Genomic DNA, 14866 nt, shown 5'->3' on the forward strand with positions numbered 1-14866 from the left:
TCACGACCACGTGCCATGCAGCGTGCTCAATGGAATGTGGAATATGCCGAGCGTACTTAATTGTTAATGTTGCGCGCGAACTCAATCCGGCTGTTAAAAATACAATTTCTATCAGTATCTACCAAGCATGCCAGGCGGTAAGGTTTTTTGGGTTGGCCGCCGGCCGGCTTGAACATCGAAATGTGTTAACTGTTAAGCATGCAAGCAGTAAACTTAAGCGCTCGTGCAAGCATGAACTAGATGTGAAGACGCAATAACCTTTAATAACACACTCAGCCACGCCAGTAAGGTTTGCAGGAAAGACCCTAAAATAAATCCTCCAGATCCAGTCTTAACCTTAAATTTGACATAACTGAAACTCACAATTCCTCAACCTGAGACTACAGCTCGCCATTTTTGAGAATAAAGCAAATTGAGGATGTTCAAAGGGTGCAGGATGTTCAGCTCGACAAATTACCGAAAGAAACTTATTCGTAGGCCCTAAAATGACTCCTAGAGATCCAGTTTTTGAGTCTTAACCTTAAGTTTGACATAACTATTACTCACTATAATACTAGCTCAAGTAGCTCTGATATAAGTGATACGTCGGAATAAAACCTGTAAGAGTAAGACTGGCCTCCAGCTCGTTATTTTAAAGATTCAAGCAAATCACGGACGTTCAAAGGGTGCAGGATGTTCAGCTCGACAAATTACCGAAGGAAACTTATTCGTAGGCGCTTAAATGACTCCTACAGATCCAGTTTTAACCTTCAATTTGACATAACTCACCCGCTGAAGTAGCTTTGGTACGTCTGACTTGTAAGACTGGCCCACAGATCGCAATTTTTGAGATTCAAGCAGATCGAGGATGTTCAAAGGGTGCAGGATCTATTTAGTCCCCTATCTAGTCTTAATCTTCAATTAGGCATGACTCGATGATAGGTATTAGGTACAACCACAAGGACCAGAACATTGTTCAATTTTTGATGATTTATTAGTTAAGCCAATGTATTAATTATATGAAAATTGAAGAATATGATACACCTCTTTTATTTTCCATCGTATACTTTTCATTTGAGCAGTGGTTAAATTGAAACCCTGATCCGTATATTTTATTTAAGTATCTACCTAGTTTTAGTATCGATAAACATTTCAACTTTGGTTTTCGAGTTAAGTGCTACTGCTTAATTCGCTTTAAGTGATCGTAAAGTTCATTTCATTGATTGACATCTTAAAGAACATTTTTGATAATATTAAAATATCTATGATGCCTTATTACCATTTTTCAACCTTATTTAAAATGGACTGTTTCATTTCGTAACAGGAAAAACGCTAAAATAGTGAAATCAACTTATAAAACACGTCCTGTCTGATGACAATAAGTTGTAAATCTATAATGTAAATTTGTAATTAATAAAGAATGCACAATACATAGATTTATATCATCAAATCATTTTTAGGACTCTCACATCTTCTGGGCTTTCTGAATGTTGAAATATACATATTTAATTCAAGAACCCAGGACCCTTGGGATACTAACATTTGGTCCAGCATTAGAATACACGCGAGTTAATCTTCATCTCGGGTTTTACTTTTGAATATTCTTGACTAAATTACTCTCCTCAGTGATAGTCCACGTCTTTGAGCCGGTTCCATATCATGCACCCATATCTTATAGTCACCTAACAATAGATCTGTAATTTTATTCACGGGGAATTAAGCTTACAAACATTTCGTAGGCAAAGTCAACGCCCTACTTGAAATGGCAGAAAATATAAAACTGATGATCCAAGCTAGACTCTAGAAAGCAACAAATTTGAAACTTATAGAAATGCAAGGTTCAATGAAGGGTTGGTATAAACAGGAAAGAAGCCAGTACAGCCAGAACAGCCAGTACAGCCAGTACAGCCAGTACAACCAGTACAGCCAGTACAGCCAGTACAGCCAGTACAGCCAGTACAGCCAGTACAGCCAGTACAGCCAGTACATCCAGTACAGCCAGTACAGCCAGTACAGCCAGTAAAGCCAGTACAGCCAGTACAGCCAGTACAGCCAGTACAGCCAGTACAGCCAGTACAGCCAGTACATCCAGTACAGCCAGTACAGCCAGTACAGCCAGTACAGCCAGTGCAGCCAGTACAGCCAGTACAGCCAGTACAGCCAGTACAGCCAGTACATCCAGTACAGCCAGTACAGCCAGTACAGCCAGTACAGCCACTACAGCCAGTACAGCCAGTACAGCCAGTACAGCCAGTACAGCCAGTACAGCCAGTACAGCCAGTACAGCCAGTGCAGCCAGTACAGCCAGTACAGCCAGTACGGCCAGTACGGCCAGTACAGCCAGTACAGCCAGTACAGCCAGTACAGCCAGTAGAGTCAGTACAGCCAGTACAGCCAGTGCAGCCAGTACAGCCAGTACAGCCAGTACATCCAGTACAGCCAGTACAGCCAGTACAGCCAGTACAGCCAGTACAGCCAGTACAGCCAGTACAGCCAGTACAGCCAGTACAGCCAGTACAGCCAGTACAGCCAGTACAGCCAGTACAGCCAGTACAGCCAGTACAGCCAGTACAGCCAGTACAGCCAGTACAGCCAGTACAGCCAGTACAGCCAGTACAGCCAGTACAGCCAGTACAGCCAGTACAGCCAGTACAGCCAGTAGAGCCAGTAGAGCCAGTACAGCCAGTACAGCCAGTACAGCCAGTACAGCCAGTACAGCCAGTACAGCCAGTACAGCCAGTACAGCCAGTACAGCCAGTACAGCCAGTACAGCCAGTACAGCCAGTACAGCCAGTACAGCCAGTACAGCCAGTACAGCCAGTACAGCCAGTACAGCCAGTACAGCCAGTACAGCCAGTACAGCCAGTACAGCCAGTACAGCCAGTACAGCCAGTACAGCCAGTACAGCCAGTGCATCCAGTACAGCCAGTACAGCCACTACAGCCAGTACAGCCAGTACAGCCAGTGCATCCAGTACAGCCAGTACAGCCAGTGCAGCCAGTACAGCCAGTACAGCCAGTACAGCCAGTACAGCCAGTACAGCCAGTACAGCCAGTACAGCCAGTACAGCCAGTACAGCCAGTGCAGCCAGTGCAGCCAGTACAGCCAGTACAGCCAGTACAGCCAGTACAGCCAGTACAGCCAGTACAGCCAGTACAGCCAGTACAGCCAGTACAGCCAGTACAGCCAGTACACACAGTACAGCCAGTACAGCCAGTACAGCCAGTACAGCCAGTACAGCCACTACAGCCAGTACAGCCAGTACAGCCAGTACAGCCAGTACAGCCAGTACAGCCAGTACAGCCAGTACAGCCAGTACAGCCAGTACAGCCAGTACAGCCAGTACAGCCAGTACAGCCAGTACAGCCAGTACAGCCAGTACAGCCAGTACAGCCAGTACAGCCAGTACAGCCACTACAGCCAGTACAGCCAGTACAGCCAGTGCATCCAGTACAGCCAGTACAGCCACTACAGCCAGTACAGCCAGTACAGCCAGTGCATCCAGTACAGCCAGTACAGCCAGTGCAGCCAGTACAGCCAGTACAGCCAGTACAGCCAGTACAGCCAGTACAGCCAGTACAGCCAGTACAGCCAGTACAGCCAGTACAGCCAGTACAGCCAGTGCAGCCAGTGCAGCCAGTACAGCCAGTACAGCCAGTACAGCCAGTACAGCCAGTACAGCCAGTACAGCCAGTACAGCCAGTACAGCCAGTACAGCCACTACAGCCAGTACAGCCAGTACAGCCAGTACAGCCAGTACAGCCAGTACAGCCAGTACAGCCACTACAGCCAGTACAGCCAGTACAGCCAGTACAGCCAGTACAGCCAGTACAGCCAGTGCAGCCAGTACAGCCAGTACAGCCAGTACATCCAGTACAGCCAGTACAGCCAGTGCAGCCAGTACAGCCAGTACAGCCAGTGCAGCCAGTACAGCCAGTACATCCAGTACATCCAGTACATCCAGTACAGCCAGTACAGCCAGTACAGCCAGTACAGCCAGTACAGCCAGTACAGCCAGTACATCCAGTACATCCAGTACAGCCAGTACAGCTAGTACGGCCAGTACGGCCAGTACAGCCAGTACAGCCAGTACAGCCAGTACAGCCAGTAGAGTCAGTACAGGCTCTACTAAATGATATTTGATTGAGAAAAATGAAATTTTTTGATTAATTGAGGTTCTACATATTCCATGTAATTCAAAAAATGATGCAACGTCATAAGTTTTCCTATCTTACTATATATAAAGCGAGACGATATATATATATATATCTGTGCCATTTTACTGACACCACGGCATCAACTTTAACGCGACTTTCCGCATTTCAGCAGTACAGCCAGTACAGCCACTACAGCCAGTACAGCCAGTACAGCCAGTACAGCCAGTACAGCCAGTACAGCCAGTGCAGCCAGTACAGCCAGTACAGCCAGTACATCCAGTACAGCCAGTACAGCCAGTGCAGCCAGTACAGCCAGTACAGCCAGTGCAGCCAGTACAGCCAGTACATCCAGTACATCCAGTACAGCCAGTACAGCCAGTACAGCCAGTACAGCCAGTACAGCCAGTACAGCCAGTACAGCCAGTACAGCCAGTACAGCCAGTACAGCCAGTACAGCCAGTACATCCAGTACAGCCAGTACAGCCAGTACAGCCAGTACAGACAGTACAGCCAGTACAGCCAGTACAGCCAGTACAGCCAGTACAGCCAGTACAGCCAGTACAGCCAGTACAGCCAGTACAGCCAGTACAGCCAGTACAGCCAGTACAGCCAGTACAGCCAGTACAGCCAGTACAGCCAGTACACACAGTACAGCCAGTACAGCCAGTACAGCCAGTACAGCCAGTACAGCCACTACAGCCAGTACAGCCAGTACAGCCAGTACAGCCAGTACATCCAGTACAGCCAGTACAGCCAGTGCAGCCAGTACAGCCAGTACAGCCAGTGCAGCCAGTACAGCCAGTACAGCCAGTGCAGCCAGTACAGCCAGTACATCCAGTACATCCAGTACAGCCAGTACAGCTAGTACGGCCAGTACGGCCAGTACAGCCAGTACAGCCAGTACAGCCAGTACAGCCAGTAGAGTCAGTACAGGCTCTACTAAATGATATTTGATTGAGAAAAATGAAATTTTTTGATTAATTGAGGTTCTACATATTCCATGTAATTCAAAAAATGATGCAACGTCATAAGTTTTCCTATCTTACTATATATAAAGCGAGACGATATATATATATATATCTGTGCCATTTTACTGACACCACGGCATCAACTTTAACGCGACTTTCCGCATAAACCGTAAAAGATATACAACTGGAACTTTTGTTGGCTGGGTCAAATGCTTTAATGGCCTTCAAATCAGCATGAAAAAATAAAAAATTGGCCAAGGAATAATGATTTTAGAGCCGAAAATTTGGACCCCCAAGTGGTGTCAAAAACGCCAATTAAATAGGTAATAATTATTTTAGTATTTTGAGTCTTGACACCATTTTAGGGTTATACGGGTTCCTGCTAGTAACTATAAATTATAATTAAGACGTCGTTTAAAAGTACAACGTATTAATTTTGATGATCCGTACTTGGGTTTTTGGACGTTATTTGACCGGACATTGCGTGAACGGATATAATTTTGAACGGACATTAAAATAAACGGTCGAAGGCATTCATTTAATGTATTTAATTTAACTACCTTGACGGACATTATTTGAACGGACATGAAAATGAACGCTAGGCCTTCCAGCGTCCAATTAATTTCCGATCAAATAAAGTCCGATAAGGTATGTATACCGCGGACTTAGTGTCATCACCCGATAGAAAATATTGTCCATAATTTGATAAAAACAGTAATAATAGTAACTTGGTACAAAAAGTTTGAAACACCTTGGCCCCATGTACGTGATGCAGCAACTTCCTTTTAGGATTTCTCCCCGGCCCTGGTGAATTTGTTTTCAAAATCCCGGCCCCGGCTATTTAACACATATTTGCTGGGATTTTCCCAAATTATTTTGTATAATTCACTGGTTATTTTCAGGTTAAAAACTAGAAAAGTTTGCTAATAAATTCATAAAATTTAATTTCAAATCTTAGAAGATTGTGATAAACAAAATAAATTTATCAATATTTCATGCATGTAACATGATTTGAGATTATCAATAGATTTAAGTTTAACGTCAACCGCGAGTACTAGAAAAATCGAAATTGAGTGAACAAATTCCGGCCCTAAATTTCCCGGCCCCCAGCCCCGTCGAACTTCTGAAATCCCGGTTAATCCCGGCCCGAGCATATCGTTTTTGAATATTCCCCGGTCCCGGTGAAATTTAGTCCCCGGTCGATCCCTGCAATGAACACGATCAACATACCCCGGTACTCTCCTAGCTCCCATTGATTTATAATATCCTCATCAGCAATTGTTATTAATTGTGATGCGATTAAATCATCATTTCTACTTTCAGACTGAGTTTAACTGGTGACTTATCTCCTATTTCTTCTAATGGTTGTAGATGCGTAGGTGATCAAAAAGATCACCGCTGACTAGCAGTTCTGTGCTCTCACTATAATAAAAGCCAGGGCTGTGAATCGGAGGTACCCCGCTAGTGCCTCTCTGTCAGTACCTAGTCGAAAGAGTCGACCTTAGCCTCTCTGCAACAAGTCCTCCTGATGCCTCCACGTGGTGAAGACTGGATACTGGACGATGGATGGTGGTGAACTCCAGGCAAGAATTAGGATGGGCGACGGGTAGATAGCTGACCCCCGGAGAGACAAGATAGGAACGCCAGTTGTCTCTCGAACTCCTAGCCTCTGAAGAAGAGAGGTGTGGAGCATCAGCTGGAAGTGTTGGTCATTATATCCTCTGACTTTCCACTACGACCCAAATGATTGGACCACGCTCTGGTGGAAAGGATGACCCCCCATACCCCACGGTAACGGGCAGTCAGGGAGAGGGCTAGCTCCTGCAAAAGTTTAGCTTATGCTGACACCCTAGCCCCCCTAGCTCAGGGACAGGAGTGGCTACCTTCGGGTAGTGTCGGAGAAGAAAAAGAAGAAGAAGAAGAACTCACCACATCATTTACCCTGAGCAGACAGTTCGATTGGTTCAAGTCTGATAAAAAGTTCAACTCAAGTTGATGTTCCTGCGGTTCAAACCCAAATGTTCCGGTAGCGTGGCTTTGGGAAATGACCATTTGCCACCATGGAGGGGACTCCATGGGGTCATTTAGCTATTTGAAAAACAGCTATGATGAATTTAAACAGCACTAGGGTTAAAGCCCCTAACACGAATCTTGTGGAGGGTCGGCAGTTTTATGACTTGGTTGGCTTAAAACCCAATCTGGGAGGGCCAGGCGATGATGTACTGTCGTACCCAACACAACACAACAGGATAAGTACAGAACCGGAAAAGAAGTGCAGTAATAGTGGCAGTGTTGTGTCGTGTAGTAGGAAAACTTTCATCGGGACACTGAACGTTCGTACTGTTAGGGAACAGTATAAGAGGATAAAGTTAGCATCGCTCTTCCTTGAGAGTTATAGAGTTGCAGTTTTAGGGGTTTTTTTTAAATTATTTTTTTAAAGAGAGGCTGGGCCAAGATAGCCCACGAGAGGATAGCATTGAGATGCTCTGCCTACCTCTGGGGTGTAGCAACCATGGGGAAGGTTGCCGGTGAAATCAGAGTGAATGGTGACGGATGGTGTAAGAAGTGATATGAGTCACAATGATACGCTTAAATGCCAGCTGGGTTTGGAAAAGTAAAACGAGACGAGACAGCATATGAGATAATACTTTAAGTCACCCCGGTCTGATCCAGCTCTTCCGGCACAATTAATCGTTTGGTGCGGTTTGCGAAATTGACAATTGTGGTAATGTGTTGGTTGTCGAATATGTCATTGACAGAGAGGTAGAAGTCCTGGAAATATTGACCTCTAATTTGGGCAATAGCCTTTAGTTGTAGTGAACGCTGAACTTAGTCGTACTGAACGTACGTTCCAATCATTTTGTAGTGAACGTTAGTGAACGTTAGTGAACGTTAGTCAATATTTTGATAATTTTTCCGATAGTTTTTAACTTTAGATGGATACAATGAGATAAAACCATGTTGTCGGAATTAGACAGTAAATAAACAATAATGAATAAAAATAAGTCACTAGTATAGCAAATAGTAATGAAATTTTTGCTCCTTAATTCGTGAATTGTTCATAAGACGCAAACTTGCGTTAACATAAATAAGGTCTCGCTGCTTGTCAACTGTGAGGCGGTTTCTTTTTTTGTTTATCACCCAGTCGAACAAGCTCCAATTCGTCTCACAGGGTGAGGCTGTTGCGACAGCGCTTTCATTGCAAAACTCTGTAGTTCGGGTACCTCGCAACCGAAGTTGCTCCACCAAGAGACTGGATCGTCAGAATCTTGGCTAAAACTTGAGGCAGCGTCAGTAGAGAATAAGCCTCTTTTCTCTCGGTAGAACGTATACTGCGAAAGTATCTTCTTCTTGTTTGCGCCGTCACACCACGTGTCCATGACATCTAGAAACTCTTTCCAGACATCCTGATTCGTGTGCTGATCATATCCCTGATAAGCCGGGTGAACACTAAACCCTACTGAATGTAGGGGGGAATGGAGCTTGAGCCACCTTTTGTTGGCAATACTAACCATATCACTTTTATGGTTTCTATTGCGGAAAGCAAAATTTGCTAATTTTGAGGTGAACAGATAATATTTGTAATAAATTACACCGATGAAACCAACAGGAATCTTAAGACTATTGTCTGAAAATCTAAGCAAGACTATTATCGGCTCGAGAATTGAGCATAAATAGTCGACTTCTATCCAGAAATGGGGGTCAAACACTAAATCTTTAGCGCACTCAAACAAATTCTTGTATGCATTACTTTTATTGCTAACAGACTCAGTAAGGGTTGGATCAATATAAGTCTTAATCAAAGTATCCTTGGAACCCTTCAGTCTCTCTAAAATAATAAACTGGGTGGCAAACCGAGTTTCCCCTGGTTTTAGCAAATTGACATGAGAATGGGTTCTAAACGTTTTTAGAATCATGTCGTGATTCTTCACATTTGTAACTATTTTGTTACAATTCGACAATGTTTCCTTGGTCCAGCTCAATATGTAAATTTGCGGGAAACGATGGCCGGATGGCGTGTCGACGTGTTAATATTTTAAATCTGATTAACGTTCCTTATGTTCCGAACGTTAAAATCTTTTAGCGAACGCGTTCACAAACTATTTTTAGTGAACGTTCCGTACGTTCACTATTGAATAGCCGGACACTGTCCAAGGAAGTGTGAGACAGTTTCCTCTCCGTCGCCGCACATAGGACAAGCACTGGTGTTCGATTTGCAAATGGTGTGAAGGTGTTTGTTTAAGCCGCAGTGACCCGTGATGAGGTGAACTGCAGTTCTGCAATCTTGTCTGTTGTTGCTGAGTGTAGTGTTGAGGTTTTTGATGATTTTGGCGTGCTTGTGGCCGAGTGTCAGTTTGGTGTGTCTGGGACCGTCTGTTAACCAAGTTTCCTGATTTAGTCTGTTGACTTTGTTGTCGATTTGACGCTTGATGTAGGATTGTGGAATTGGACACTTCAAAGTGGATTCACTGATTGTACCAAGCTTGGCCAGCTTCGTTCCCCCACAATCCGATGTGTGCTGCAATCCATCGTATCTCTAGCGTGTTGTTGGATCCGAGTGCATTGAGAGAGTCGTAACAGTCTCTTGTAGTTCTACTCCGCGTTGAAAGCGCAGAGATAGCTTGTATAGATGAGAGACTGTCAGACCATATGATGATATGTGTGTTGGTATAGGTAGAGAGATATTTGCAAGCTTCAATGATGGCGGTGAGCTCTGTTTGGTGTTTTAGGGGTGCAGGAGCACCGGATTGTGCATGAGGAGGAGATCAAGATCCAGAGTTTTGAGAAGGGTGTGTGCCTGGTGACCACACCTGCTTGGAGAAACACCCGACAAGCTGCTACTGGTGGAGTTGGGTTTATGCTGACCAAGCAGGCCTACAAAGCAGTGAGTCTCATGAAATCGTTTGGGAAGCGAATTTTTCTCATATCCTTTGATGGAAACCCACGGCTTACAGTAATAACGGTGTACAGTCCCACTGAAGCAGCATCAAATGAAGATGCAGAGGATTTTCACGAGGGACTAAGATCTGCAGTAGGAGAGGTACCAGCCCATCATCTGCTAATGGTTGTTGGTGATCTTAACGCCCATCTTAGCAGATTGAATGAGGAGGATTCAGGTTGGTACTGGCATCAAGTATCCAACAGAAACAGATCGCTTCTCAGGGATACTTTGTTGGAGGGAAACCTTGAGGCAACAAACCACCGATTCCAGAAACGTCCCGGTAAACTATGGACGCATCTCTCTGACGGAACACTGAGCAAGAGTCAGATTGATTACATCCTGATAAGGAAGAAGTGGCGTAACTCAGTCAAGGACACTGTTGTCTCCAATTCTTTTAACTCTCTTGGGTCGGACCACCGTCTAGTAGTTAGTGCAGTCAAACTCAGCCTGCGAAAGTGCCACAATGCACCTAAAGTGGTAAGATATGACTACAGACTGCTCAAAGAGAATAAGGAGTTGCAAGCCTTGTATTCTACTACTACTACTACTACTATGTCGGAGCTAAGTCCGATCTACGCCAGAAAACCCCCTCCATATATCCCTGTCCCGCATCAGGGTTCGCAGTTCCTCTTTAGAGTTTGTCCCAACTTCCTTCAGTAACATAGACAAGTAGCTTTGTCTTGGTCGGCCTTGCTTATGGGAACCTACGCACGGTAGAGCACAGCAAGGCCGACCAAGACAAAGCTACTTGTCTATGTACTTGTATTCTGTGGAGGTGAAAAACAGATTCTCTATGCTACTGGAGGAAGAATCTAGAGAGCAGAACGATCCCACGATTCAGTACGGAAAGCTTATGGATGCCGTGAAAGCAACCAATCATAAGTTGCTTAAGCCCATCCCAAGAAGACAACGTAACAACCCCTCCCAAGATCCTAGGGTATCGGAGAGGAGGAGAACTCTGTTTCAGGCCAAAGACGCATATCATGAGAATCCTACAGAGGAGAGTAGAGAGGTAGTTAAGGAGTGTAAGGATGCACTTGCAGAGAGCTACAAAGAGGTTGAGGAGGAGACTCTTGTTTCTCGGATCAGCCGGGCTGAGGTTGCTGCTGACAGGTGCAAGAATAAGGAAAGCTGGGACCTTATTAATGACATAAATGGCAGGAAAAGCAAGCCATGCAGCCTGGTTGATGGAGGTAGTGCAGAGGGGAGATTGAAGAGCTGGAAGGACCACTTCACTAAGCTCCTGGGTCAACCACCATCTGTACCTGACCAGGAACTAGTTATCCAAACCATCCACCCCCAGCAGGATATAAAGACAGGTCTGTTTTTCAGGGAGGAGTTAGCGGAGGCGAGGAAGCAGATCAAGGAGGGTAAGGCCTATGGTGATGATGACATAGCTCCAGAGATTCTCAAAAGAGTTGACATGGACGACCTGATTCTAGAGTTCTGTAACAGCGCTCTGGTTGATGGAAAAATCCCTGATCAATGGCGGCAACTCAACATCGTGCCTGTGCCAAAGAAAGGAAATCTAACTAAAGTGGATAACTACAGAGGAATCGCTCTTACGTCCATTGTTAGTAAGACCCTGAATCGTATGATCCTTAACAGAATCAGACCAGCGATGGAGAAAATCCTAAGGATCAACCAAAACGGATTTCGGGAGGGACGCAGTACCACCAGCCACATTCTGTGTCTAAGGAGGATCTTGGAGGGGGCTAGAGACAAAAACCTGACCGCCCTTCTCTTGTTCATCGATTTTAAGAAGGCCTTTGATAGCATTCATAGGGGTATATTGATGAAGATACTCCTGGCATATGGGATACCAGAGCCCATTGTTAGGCTGATAGATGCTATGTACAAGGACACCATGGCACGAGTCATCACGGAGGATGGTCTGACTGAAGCTTTCCTTATACTTGCTGGAGTTATGCAGGGAGATACACTGGCGCCCTACCTCTTCGTGATTGTCATTGACTATGTGATGACAACAGCACTTAGAGGCAAAGATCTGGGCTTCACTGTCAACCCCAGAAGAAGCAGGAGATACCCAGCAGTTAAGGTGACAGATGTCGACTTTGCTGACGATCTTGCACTGACAACAGACACCGCAGAGCAAGCGCAAGATCTTCTCCTCAGTGTGGAGCTGGCTGCTAACTCCGTTGGACTTCACCTCAACGAGAGTAAGACGAAGTACATCAGAGTCAATCTCTCTGAGTCTGGCTCTACCGTCATTAAAGCAGCAAGTGGACAGGAGATAGAGCAAGTAGATGACTTTGTCTACCTTGGAAGCAGAATAATGAGTGCGGAGAAGGACTTTGATGTTAGGAAAGCAAAGGCATGGGGGGCCTGTCATCAGTTAAAGACAACCTGGAAGTCTGGAATGCGCAGGGACTTAAAGATCCGTGTCTTTCGAGCAACGGTTGAGTCCGTACTCCTGTACGGCTCTGAAGCTTGGACGATAAGCCAATCCATGACTAAGCGGATCAATGGATGCTACACTAGAATGCTCCGGATGGCCTTGAACATACGTTGGCCACAAATCATCAACAACAGTGATTTATACGGCAACATCCCCAAGCCATCAGCGATGATAGCCTCCAGAAGAATGAGACTGTCTGGACATGTAGCCAGGCATGACGACCTTCTGGCAAACCAACTTCTGTTCTGGGACCCTCAGCATGGATACAGGAGACCGGGGAGGCCCCACCTTACGTTTCTGGACATGCTAAAGAATGACACCAGCCTTTTCTGTGTTGACGAGATAAGATCTGTTATGCTTGACCGCGACGTGTGGCGAGGAATTGTATATAGCTGCTCGGACCAAGAAGCCGACTTAAGTCAGTCACTAAGTTGATAAATACAACAATATCCGTGTACCAATCATGGGAGTATCAAACTCGCTAACGGGTTAAATATCAGTTACTATATTATTATTTTAACTAAACTTTTAATTGTGCCCTATTTTCTATAATTACCAGTGCGGTTATCTGTTTGGTGAGAATTCTGGTATGTTCCTAATTTCATTAACATAATACGAGGGTCATCGATCTCCCACAAGCCGTTCAGCAATGAGCTATTTTGTGTTAATCGTCGATTTAATTTTAATTATCCATTGGGAAACAATGCTTGTCCAAAATCTCACCTTCAAGCTTTGACATCTTTTACAGTTTACACTATTTCTTAACTCTATATCAAAGGTCGCCCGGCAAGTCTCACAAGCTGTTGATTTATTCAGTGGTAGGTTGCCTGGTTTCTCTCAAGTCATCAGGTTATTCGGCTATAACTCTTCTACGGAAATAGATTACCCAATACAGCCAGTACAGGCTTTACTAAATGATATTAGATTGAGCAAAATGAAAATTGCATTGTAGATTTATAATTGAGGTTTTGCATATTCTATGTGATTCAAAAAATGATGCAACGTCATAAGTTTTCCTATAACTATAAATTATAATTACGATGTCGTTTAAAAGTACAACGTATTAATTTTGATAATCCGTACTTGGGTTTTCGACACAAGTCCTACCTTATCGGACGTTATTTGACCGGACATTGCGTGAACGGATATAATTTTGAACGGACATTAAAATGAACGGTCGAAGGCATTCATTTAATGTATTTAATTTAACTACCTTGACGGACATTATTTGAACGGACATGAAAATGAACGCTAGGCCCTCCAGCATCCAATTAATGTCCGATCAAATAAAGTCCGATAAGGTATATACCGCGGACTTAGTGTCATCATAGAAAATATTGTCCATAATTTGATAAAAACAGTAATAATAATAACTTGATACAAAACGTTTGAAACACCTTGGCCCCATGTACGTGATGCGGCAAATTCCTTTTAGTTTTAGGATTTGCGTTTTCTCCCCGGCCCCGGTACGTGAATTTGTTTTCAAAATCCCGGCCCCGGCTATTTAACACATATTTGCTGGGATTTTCCCAGAATATTTTGTATAATTCACTGATTATTTAGGGGGGACATACATAGGTTAGAATGGTTTTTGTGCACCAAGAGGAGTGAGGGAATGAGGGTTGAAGAGAGAGAGCTAGAGAGTTGTTAGGGTGGTTAGGTTCAGTAGGTGGAGTGTTTGGTTGGAGCGTTCTGTTTTTTGCTGTATAGCATTTTAGTCACTCCGCAGTTTATTAACTGTGTCTCAACTCTCAGACTGAGATTATAACTGGTGACTTATATCTCCTATTTGATAAATACAACCATATCATATCCGTGTACCAATGGGAGTATCAAACTCGCTAACGGGTTAAATATCAGTTACTATAATATTATTTTAATTAAACTTTTAATTGTGCCCTATTTTCTATAATTTCGTTACCGGTGCGGTTATCTGTTTGGTGAGAATTCTGTTATGTTCCTATAATTTCATTAACATAATACGAGGGTCAAAATAAGGAGAACATTGAAAGAGAGAGGGAGGTGCAAGTAGGTTCTCTGGAGATGCAGAGCAGGTGGGGTGAGTGGAGAGAGCTCGTAATGAAGACGGATTTGAGCTGGCATACACTTTTTAAGTATGGTGACTCACTTATTGGGTTCATGCTAAGTGCTGTGTATGGCACCCTCTTAACTCCCTTTATGGTTTCCAAGTGGAGTGAAGATGAGGATGGGAAGTGCAAGTTATGTGAGGAGAGGATGGGCACCATTCAGCACATTTTGGCTGGGTGTAAGGTGGCCCTTAGTCAAGGAAGGTATAGATGGCGGCACGACAAGGTTCTGAAGCAGATCTCTGAACAGGTTGTCTTCCATTGTAATCGCCGAGTGAACACTTATAAGAACAAGGCCGGCGATGGAAGGCAGT

The 14866-nt window shown here is 44.4% G+C and overlaps 1 protein-coding gene across 1 annotated transcript; it reads left to right on the top strand.

The window, feature by feature from the left end:
* Nucleotides 1–9962: 9962 nt before the first annotated feature.
* LOC134823937 (uncharacterized) lies at nucleotides 9963–13044 on the top strand. Its single transcript, XM_063835534.1, has 3 exons — nucleotides 9963–10523; nucleotides 10822–12883; nucleotides 13025–13044. The coding sequence occupies exons 1-3, from the start codon at nucleotides 9963–9965 to the stop codon at nucleotides 13042–13044; spliced, it is 2643 nt and encodes an 880-aa protein (XP_063691604.1).
* Nucleotides 13045–14866: the final 1822 nt, after the last annotated feature.

This window comes from Bolinopsis microptera, chromosome 12 (assembly GCF_026151205.1).
Source record: "Bolinopsis microptera isolate Bmic1 chromosome 12, MBARI_Bmic_1.0, whole genome shotgun sequence".
Classification (NCBI taxonomy): domain Eukaryota; kingdom Metazoa; phylum Ctenophora; class Tentaculata; order Lobata; family Bolinopsidae; genus Bolinopsis; species Bolinopsis microptera.